We start from the raw sequence: 10,218 nt of genomic DNA on the forward strand, positions 1-10,218 counted from the left end.
ACTTTGTTGAAACACCTTTGGCAGCGATTACAGCCTCGAGTCTTCTTGGGTATGACGCTACAAGCTTGAAACACCTGTATTTGGGGAGTTTCTCCCATTCTTCTCTGCAGATCCACTCAAGCTCTGTCAGGTTGGATGGGGAGTGTTGCTGCACAGCTATTTTCAGGTCTCTCGAGACATGTTCGATTGGGTTTAAGTCCGGACTCTGGCTGGGCCACTCAAGGACATTCAGATACTTGTGCCGAAGCCACTCCTGCGTTGTCTTGGCTGTGTACTTAGGGTCATTGTCCTGTTGGAAGGTCAACCTTCGCCCCAGTCTGAGGTCCTGAGCGCTCTGGAGTAGGTTTTTAATCAAGGATCTCGCTGTTCATCTTTGCCTTGATCCTGACTAGTCTCCCAGTCCCTGCTGCTGAAAAATATCCCCACAGCATGATGCTGCCACCACCATGCTTCACCGTAGGGATGGTGCCAGGTTTCCTCAAGACGTGACGCTTGGCATTCAGGCCAAAGAGTTCAATCTTGGTTTCATCAAACCAGAGAATCTTGTTTCTCATGGTCTGAGAGTCATTAGGTGCCTTTTGGCAAACTCCAAGCGGGCTGTCATGGGCCTTTTACTGAGGAGTGGCTTCCATCTGGCCACTCTACCATAAAGGCCTGAATGGTGGTGTGCTGCAGAGATGGTTGTCCTTCTGGAAGGTCCTCCCATCTCCACAGAGGAACTCTAGAGCTCTGTCAGAGTGACCATCGGGTTCTTGGTCGCCTCCCTGACCAAGGCCCTTCTCCCCCGACTGCTCAGTTTGGCTGGGCAGCTAGCTCTAGGAAGAGTCTTGGTGGTTCCAAACTTCTTCCATTTAAGAAAGATGGAGGCCACTGTGTTCTTGGGGACCTTCAATGCTGCAGACATTCTTTGGTACCCTTCCCCAGATCTGTGCCTCGACACAATCCTGTCTCTGAGCTCTACGGACAATTCCTTTGACCTCATGGCTTGGTTTTTGTTTTGACATGCACTGTCAACTGTGGGACCTTTTATAGACAGGTGTGTGCCTTCCCGAACATGTCCAATCAATTGAATTTACCACAGGTGGACTCCAAGTTGTAGAAACATTTCAAGGATGATCAATGGAAACAGGGGTGCGCCTTTCAACCTGCAGAGCCACATCAGCTCTTTCCATGAAGAGCAGTGCCCTTACACCTGCCCCCTTGAAGGCTGTGGAAAGACCTTTGCCATGAAGGTATGGATACCTGACCATAGTCCTGTTGTGTTGCTACCAGATTCCCCTCTCTATTTCATCAAAATCAGCTCCTGTATCTCTGGAGGTGCATTTGAATGAGAGAGTGGTTCCCACACATTTTAATTACAGTAGTGATAACATGGATATATGGACCTATGTTCCCTTTAATAGAAAACTTTGTAGTTCACAGCAAAGCTTACAATGCCACAGTGTCACCATGATCCAGAACGGAAGAAACAGGTAAGAATATACAGTTGAAGTCAGAAGTTTACATACACTTAGGTTGGAGTCATTAAAACTCATTTTTCAACCACTCCACAAATGTCTTGTTAACAAACTATAGTTTTGGCAAGTCGGTTAGGACATCTACTTTGTGCATGACACAAGTAATTTTTCCAACAATTGTTTACAGACAGATTATTTCACTTATAATTCACTGTATCACAATTCCAGTGAGTCAGAAGTTTACATACACTAAGTTGACTGTGCCTTGAAACCGCTTGGAAAATTCCAGAAAATGATGTCATGGCTTTAGAAGCTTCTGATAGGCTAATTGACATCATTTGAGTCAATTGGAGGTGTACCTGTGGATGTATTTCAAGGCCTACCTTCAAACTCAGTGCCTCTTTGCTTGACATCATGGGAAAATCAAAAGAAATCAGCCAAGACCTCAGAAAGAAAGTTGTAGACCTCCACAAGTCTGTTAATCCTTGGGAGCAATTTCCAAACGCCTGAAGGTACCACGTTAATCTGTACAAACAATAGTACGGAAGTATAAACACCATGGGACCACGCAGCCGTCATACCGCTCAGGAAGGAGACACTTTCTGTCTCCTAGAGATTAACATAATTTGGTGCGAAAAGTGCAAATCAATCCCAGAACAACAAAAGTATCTATATCCACAGTAAAACTAGTCCTATATCGACTTAACCTGAAAGGCCGCTCAGCAAGGAAGAATCCACTGCTCCAAAACCGCCATAAAAAAGCCAGACTACAGTTTGCAACTGCACATGGGTACAAAGATGGTACTTTTTGGAGAAATGTCCTCTGGTCTGATGAAACAAAAATAGAACTGTTTGGCCACAATGACCATCGTTATGTTTGGAGGAAAAAGGGGGGCTTGCAAGCCGAAGAACACCATCCCAACCGTGAAGCACGGGGGTGGCAGCATCATGCTGTGGGGGTGCTTTGCTGCAAAATGGACTGGTGCACTTCACGAAATAGATGGCATCATGAGGAAGGAAAATTATGTGGATATACTGAAGCAACATCTCAAGACATCAGTCAGGAAGTTAAAGCTTAGTCGCAAATGGGTCTTCCAAATGGACAATGACCCCAAGCATACTTCCAAAGTTGTGGCAAAATGGCTTAAGGACAACAAAGTCAAGGTATTGGAGTGGCCATCACAAAGCCCTGACCTCAATCCTATAGAACATTTGTGGCAGAACTGAAAAAGTGTGTGCGAGCAAGGAGGCCTATAAACCTGACTCAGTTACACCAGCTCTGTCAGGATGAAAGGGCCAAAATTCACCCAATTTATTGTGGGAAGCTTGTGAAAGGCAACCCGAAATGTTTGATACAAGTTAAACAATTTAAAGGCAATGCTACCAAATACTAATTGAGTGTATGTAAACTTCTGACCCACTGGGAATGTGATGAAAGAAATAAAAGCTGAAATAAATCATTCTCTCTACTATTATTCTGACATTTCACATTCTTAAAATAAAGTGGTGATCCTAACTGACCTAAGACAGGGAATTTTTACTAGGATTAAATGTCAGGAATTGTGAAAAACTGAGTTTAAATGTATTTGGCTAAGGTGTACAGTGGGGGGGAAAAGTATTTAGTCAGCCACCAATTGTGCAAGTTCTCCCACTTAAAAAGATGAGAGAGGCCTGTAATTTTCATAATTGGTACACGTCAACTATGACAGACAAAATGAGAAGAAAAAAAAAATCCAGAAAATCACATTGTAGGATTGTTAATGAATTTATTTGCAAATTATGGTGGAAAATAAGTATTTGGTCAATAACAAAAGTTTCTCAATACTTTGTTATATACCATTTGTTGGCAATGAAGTCTTCACAAGGTTTTCACACAATGTTGCTGGTATTTTGGCCCATTCCTCCATGCAGATCTCCTCTAGAGCAGTGATGTTTTGGGGCTGTCGCTGGGCAACACGGACTTTCAACTCCCTCCAAAGATTTTCTATGGGGTTGAGATCTGGAGACTGGCTAGGCCACTCCAGGACCTTGAAATGCTTCTTACGAAGCCACTCCTTCGTTGCCCGGGCGGTGTGTTTGGGATCATTGTCATGCTGAAAGACCCAGCCACGTTTAATCTTCAATGCCCTTGCTGATGGAAGGAGGTTTTCACTCAAAATCTCACGATACATGGCCCCATTCATTCTTTCCTTTACACGGATCAGTCGTCCTGGTCCCTTTGCAGAAAAACAGCCCCAAAGCATGATGTTTCCACCCCGTGCTTCACAGTAGGTATGGTGTTCTTTGGATGCAACTCAGCATTCTTTGTCCTCCAAACACGACGAGTTGAGTTTTTACCAGAAAGTTATATTTTGGTTTCATCTGACCATATGACATTCTCCCAATCCTCTTCTGGATCATCCAAATGCACTCTAGCAAACTTCAGACGGGCCTGGACATGTACTGGCTTAAGCAGGGGGACACGTCTTCACTGCAGGATTTGAGTCCCTGGCGGCGTAGTGTGTTACTGATGGTAGGCTTTGTTACTTTGGTCCCAGCTCTCTGCAGGTCATTCACTAGGTCCCCCTGTGTGGTTCTGGGATTTTTGCTCACCGTTCTTGTGATCATTTTGACCCCCACGGGGTGAGATCTTGCATGGAGCCCCAGATCGAGGGAGATTATCAGTGGTCTTGTATGTCTTCCATTTCCTAATAATTGCTCCCACAGTTGATTTCTTCAAACCAAGCTGCTTACCTATTGCAGATTCAGTCTTCCCAGCCTGGTGCAGGTCTACAATTTTGTTTCTGGTGTCCTTTGACAGCTCTTTGGTCTTGGCCATAGTGGAGTTTGGAGTGTGACTGTTTGAGGTTGTGGACAGGTGTCTTTTATACTGATAACAAGTTCAAACAGGTGCCATTAATACAGGTAACGAGTGGAGGACAGAGGAGCCTCTTAAAGAAGAAGTTACAAGTCTGTGAGAGCCAGAAATCTTGCTTGTTTGTAGGTGACCAAATACTTATTTTCCACCATAATTTGCAAATAAATTCATAAAAAATCCTACAATGTGATTTTCTGGATTTTTTTCTCTCAATTTGTCTGTCATAGTTGACGTGTACCTATGATGAAAATTACAGGCCTCTCTCATCTTTTTAAGTGGGAGAACTTGCACAATTGGTGGCTGACTAAATACTTTTTTTCCACACTGTATGTAAACTTCCGACTTCAACTGTACATAGGCATTCCATGTATGCTAGAATATGTTCATTTATTTGACCATACACTTTGAATAGCCAGTTCTTAAACCTTACATTTTGTGCTGTTCCTCACATCCTATGTTAATGTTTAAAGCATATATTGCTGTTTGTTTATATGTATCTGTGAGTGTTTCAGCCCTGTATTAGCTGACCACCCATTTTTCATATCTACAGAAGAAACCTCGACCCAAGCGATCCCTCGTTTCCAGACTGAGTGGTTACAAGCTCAAGAAGAGCCGTCGTCCAAAGCCCCATGTAGCTTTGCAATCAGAATCCATTGTAAGTGGTCAGTCAGAGCAAACAAACAATGTTGGATCAGAGCCTATTGAACTGGTATCCCTTCTGCAGGACAGTCTTTTGCAACTCTGGTTAAGAAATCAAACAATGACCACCTAACCTGATTTTGCCATATTGCAGTATTACTTTTACAGTGCCAATTGGAGTAAATTTACTCCAGACAACCACCCTCCTCATTAAAAAAAAAACTGGATATGGCATGGCCTTTGTTTTCCATTCGTTTTTGTGCTCATAAGTTTACACACACAACTGTTAAGTTTGATTCTATTTATTAAGTTCAGTGCTGTGAGTCTGGTGTGAGGTCTGTGGGGGGAGCAGTAGGTGATGTGGTGGGCTGTGAGTTGGTATCAATGGCCGGCACTGCTGCACCTTTGTTCCTTTCTTTGAGTTCCTTCACCGAGGGTGGACGCAGGATGCACATGGCAGCTCTACCGTCTCGGATTACTTTGGGTTTGGAATCAAATCCCACCAGCACCTCTATCTGTTGCACCATCTGCTCCAGGGTTGTGTCCTGTTGTCAGAACCATAAAAGCACAACATTAACATTTGATCTGTCCATACTTTCACATCTCAGGAAAGTTAACATGGAGTCCTTGTACAGACAAAAGGGCACACTCCTTTTTCCATACACAATAAGAAGATAAATATTTACAGTGCCCTTCGTAATTATTGGGACAGTGACACATTTTTTATTGTTTTGGCTCTGTACTCAAGCACTTTGGATTATACAATGACTATGAGGTTAAAGTGCAGACTGTCAGTGCAGACGGTATTTTCATCCATATTGGGTGAACCGTTTATAAATTACAGCACTTTTTGTACATAGTCCCCCCATTTTAGGGGACCAAAAGTATTGGGACAAATTCACTTATATGTGTATTAAAGTAATCAAAGGTTCAGTATATGGTCCCATATTACTAGCACGCAATGATTACATCAAGCTTGTGACTCTACAAACTTGTTGGATGCATTTGCGGTTTGTTTCAGTTGTGTTTCAGATTATTTTGTGCCCAATATAAATGAATGGTAAATAATATATTTTAGCATTTTGGAGTCAGAATATAATGTTTCTAAACATTTCTACATTAATGTGGATGCTACCATGATTATGGACAGTCCTGAATGAATCGTGAATAATGATGAGTGAGAAAGTTACAGACCCACAAATATCATACCCCCACAAAAATGCTAACCTCCCCAGTTATAGTAATGGTGAGAGGTTAGGATGTCTTGGGGTATGATATTTGTGCATCTGCAACTTTCTCACTCATCATTATTCCCTTTTCATTCAGGACTAGCCGTAAGGCATCCAACACGTTTGTAGAGTCACAAGCTTGATGTAGTCATTGCGTGCTAGGAATATGGGACCAAATACTAATCTTTTGCATACTTTAATACACATAAGTGAATTTGTCCCAATACTTTTGGTCCCCTAAAATGGGGGGACTATGTACAAAAAGTGCTGTAATTTCCAATATGGATGAAAATACCCTCAAATTGAAGCTGACAGCACTTTAACCTCATAGTCATTGTATCATTTCAAATCAAAAGTGCTGGAGTACAGAGCCAAAACAACAAAAAATATGTCTCTGTCCCAATAATTATGGAGGGCACTGTATAAGTAATACATGTTTGAGCCTGGTTTATGTTTGTTGCTAATGAATCTCTTTGCTCTGCCAAAAGGAAAGTATATGTGTACATATCGAATTTAATGTATATTTTTGCATTTAAAAAATATAGAGTTCTTAATTCAAAACCAACTGTCTTACTATTTTGCTGGTTTCAACTACAGAATAGCGAAGAGGTATCTGGTGTGTTCAGGTTGACACATTTAGGTTCAAAATGGGAGGTTTACTGGTTGAAATTCTAATGGATATACAGTATATGTTCTGTCTAGTTCCATGAGATTGTTAGGGAGATGAAATAAATGAAGATGGTAGTAGTCATTATACATACCTAATAAAAGCATCTCTAAAGCATCTTTGAAACTACAGAAGGGTGACTAGAACCTGTATATGGGACGTGTTTTTAGGTGATGTGCATCAGACCTGTAAAAATAAAGCAATCCTATATAGATATTTCTCACCAGTGGCTGTGTATGTTCCACACGCCCTGTTCTCAGAGTGATTCTGACATGGTGCTTCTTGTCCAGCCAGCTCTGGACCTGCCTCAGCTTGGTTAGAAGATCATGGTTACCAATGTCAGAGGAAAAGGTAAGCTCCTTTACCTGCACAGGGCCTGTGGAGAGAATGACGGTATGGTTTGGCTTTCAGAGATCAGACAGGAGAGGAGGCCTTTTACAGAATTCAGATATAACCACTGTATGCAATGCAGAGATGTGCATTTGTGTGATGTAAGGCAGTAGTTGTGTATGTGATAAATATTACACACCTGTCTTGGCTTTCTGTTTCTCACGCAATTTAAGCTGCTCCTCGTGGATCTGTTTGCCAGTCATTAGACGGTAGACGGGTGGATCTTTGTTTTCGTTGAGAGGGACCAGTTTAAGCCCATTCTCATCCATCAGTCTGAGGACATCAGCTCGATGCATGGTGCCCATGTTCTCTCCAGTCTCACTGATCACCTGCAGGTGGCGCTGGTGGATCTTCCGGCCAATACTGCCAATGGTGGCACGGGCTCGGGGATCCTGCTTCTTCTTCTTAGGCACCTGCCCCTCTTCAGTTTCATCCACTGTGGTGGACAGTGGAGACCATCCCCAAGACAATGATGCACTCACACATCTCCCATTATATGATAGGAGCCCAGCCCCAGAGGCTGTTCTCCAGGAGCTGAGAGTGCCACCACAGACACTTCTAGCTGCATGGCTCAGAGCCCACCTCAGACAAGCAGTAGACATTCTGGGCAGAACACACAGAGAGCAAGAGAGAAGTATACAAACATGAAGTTAGGCATTATTATTGCCAAAATAATGTAACTTTTGTCTAGCAATTACGTTTACAAGTCAGAAAATGCAAGTGAAAGACCATCAAAAACACACTGTTGATAAACATGGAAGCCTGGCTAGCTATAACGTTAGCTAAGCTAACAATATTTGACAGGGAGAAGTAGCAGCTTGTGCAGAACGTGCCGTACAGGGCTAGGAATACATACAGCTCAGGCACGCGACGGCCAGCTTGCAGGTCGAACACAGGAACAAATGTAAACTTAGCTTTATATTGTACGTGAATTCAATACATACGTATTGCCTTACAACGGGAGGCGTTTATTTCCATACAACATGAAAATGGGGTCCTGTCTCCTTAACAGTTCTTGGCGCAGCATGATGACACAGTCGCAGAATAATTATCTGATTTGTAGTTTTAGATGTTGTTCGAACTAGTCACTTTCTTATTACATAACTTAGGCTATAATTAATAATGTGTTGGCTACTAATACTAAACTAGGATGCTGCTGATTATAATAGCCTGATCATGGGCTAGACTAAATGTTATCAAATTATGTTCTAAGCAAACCTTGTGATTCCAAATCTAAGCTAGATTTTGAATAGGTCATGAGGCAATTGGTCTTTCAAACGAAAGAACAAATCTCATAGACATGGCATACATTTAAAATAATTTCAATAAATTTGGCAGACAATCGGAAATAATGATATAAAGGACCTGAAATAAAAGCGGGGTATTTTAAACAGACCAGTGCAAGCGTATTGCGCGTACGGGTCAGCTTCTGCGCGCTCATCTGAACGTAACTCGGGTTGACACAGTTTGACCCGTCAATACTCTACTCTGCCGGTCATTGTTTTGAACTTTCTTTCATGGGCACTGCATTTTAGCTTATATATTAAGCCAATTCGATGTATTTGTTCATGTTATCAGTACTCTATGTTCAATCTATATTAGGCTATATCCTGCATTTTCTCCACGTGTTCTTGATTTTAAAAAATGTTATAGGAACTTGGTATATGTTCAAAGGCAGTGGGGCCTTTATTTAAATAGTCCCTTTATGTGTTTAGTGTAATTTGAGAGAGCTTAGTGAGGGGAAAAAGCTGATTGATAGACAAAAGTGATTTTCTATAGCTCTCAGAGGAGATCCCTTTGAAAGGATGAGGCGGGAATGTTTTTTGTTGTTACTTTGGATGTTGGCAAACATTGTAGGCCTATATGCTCAATTATATTATCTTCATTAAAATCCCACTAGGTAGGCCTAATGATCTGAATTGTAATTTCTGACAAGTCTGCAGTGATTGACTAATTGTCAACAACGTTTTAGAGATGTTCAGTGGGCTCTGCGGTGTGGGGTTATCCCCTGCCCAGGCCTTGGTCTATAGAAATAGTAAATCGAGAGATTTTACAGTCAGATGAGCAGCAATAGATTAATTTGTTTAACGCTGCCTGGTACAGAGAGAGTCTAATCTTCACTTTCTTCAATGGCTTTAACCTCAATGTCAGGGAGTGGAGCAACGTATTGGAGACTAGTCTCTCAAAGGCACACTGTCACCTGCCCAGCCACAGGTGCACCCCCTTCACTCAGGCTTTCTCGATGTCTTAGCTACAGTAAATGCAAAAAAGTATAGGTCAGAGGTTGCAGGGGAGGCGGTTACTATGTTATTGCCTGGTTTGAGGATAAGAAAGCGAGTCCTCGCTGGTGGGTCGTGAGGGAGGAGAATAGAGGCAGAGCTTTGGGGTTTAAAGAGAGTTAAAAAAGAGACCTCTGACAGAGCAAACTGTCTCTGTCACTCAATGCTGTATGGTGTGTTAGGCCTATCCCACTGGGCACTGATGTCAATTCAAAGTCTATTCCACGTTGGTTCATTGTAATTTCCTTGTGTGCCCAGTGGGATGTGTGTGTGTGTGTGTGTGTGTGTGTGTGTGTGTGTGTGTGTGTGTGTGTGTGTGTGTGTGTGTGTGTGATGTGTCAACTCTGGACCTCGAAGCCAGTTCCACTATTTTTTTCATTGTTCCCCTCTAATCAAGGACTGATTTAGACATGGGGTGCTATTAATTGTCAGGTAGAACATAAAACCAGCAGGCTCTGGACCTCTTAGGGTAAGAGTTGAATACCCCTGGCTAGGGCAAGGGGTGTTGAAAATAAGCTGCATTGCACTTTTTGTATAGTGAAGGGTTTTAGTCTTGAAGGCATGTATCTGTATCTGGAGAAAAACTCAACTTTAACAGGATGTAGTGAGGATTCTCAGCTTTTAATTATCTGTTTTACAATGACAATTTGAGGCCTCAATTAATCTCAAATGTTATATCCTTTCAGTTTCTACAAACCAA

General features: G+C 42.2%; 1 protein-coding gene across 2 annotated transcripts; it reads right to left on the reverse strand.

Annotated features, from left to right (window-relative positions):
• Positions 1-5,239: 5,239 nt before the first annotated feature.
• Positions 5,240-8,270, reverse strand: LOC121580248 (translation initiation factor IF-3, mitochondrial). 2 transcript variants are annotated; one of them, XM_041895304.1, is made up of 4 exons: positions 8,184-8,270; positions 7,379-7,842; positions 7,074-7,225; positions 5,240-5,498 (listed from the first exon to the last, which is right to left on the reverse strand). In XM_041895304.1, the coding sequence occupies exons 2-4, from the start codon at positions 7,839-7,841 to the stop codon at positions 5,265-5,267; spliced, it is 849 nt and encodes a 282-aa protein (XP_041751238.1). In that variant the 5' UTR covers position 7,842; positions 8,184-8,270; the 3' UTR covers positions 5,240-5,264. The 2 variants fall into 2 exon arrangements, with proteins under 2 accessions (XP_041751238.1, XP_041751237.1); XM_041895303.1 differs by having other exon boundaries at positions 8,096-8,249.
• Between the last annotated feature and the right edge of the window lie 1,948 nt (positions 8,271-10,218).

The sequence above is a fragment of the Coregonus clupeaformis genome, chromosome 13 (genome assembly GCF_020615455.1).
Source record: "Coregonus clupeaformis isolate EN_2021a chromosome 13, ASM2061545v1, whole genome shotgun sequence".
NCBI lineage: Eukaryota > Metazoa > Chordata > Actinopteri > Salmoniformes > Salmonidae > Coregonus > Coregonus clupeaformis.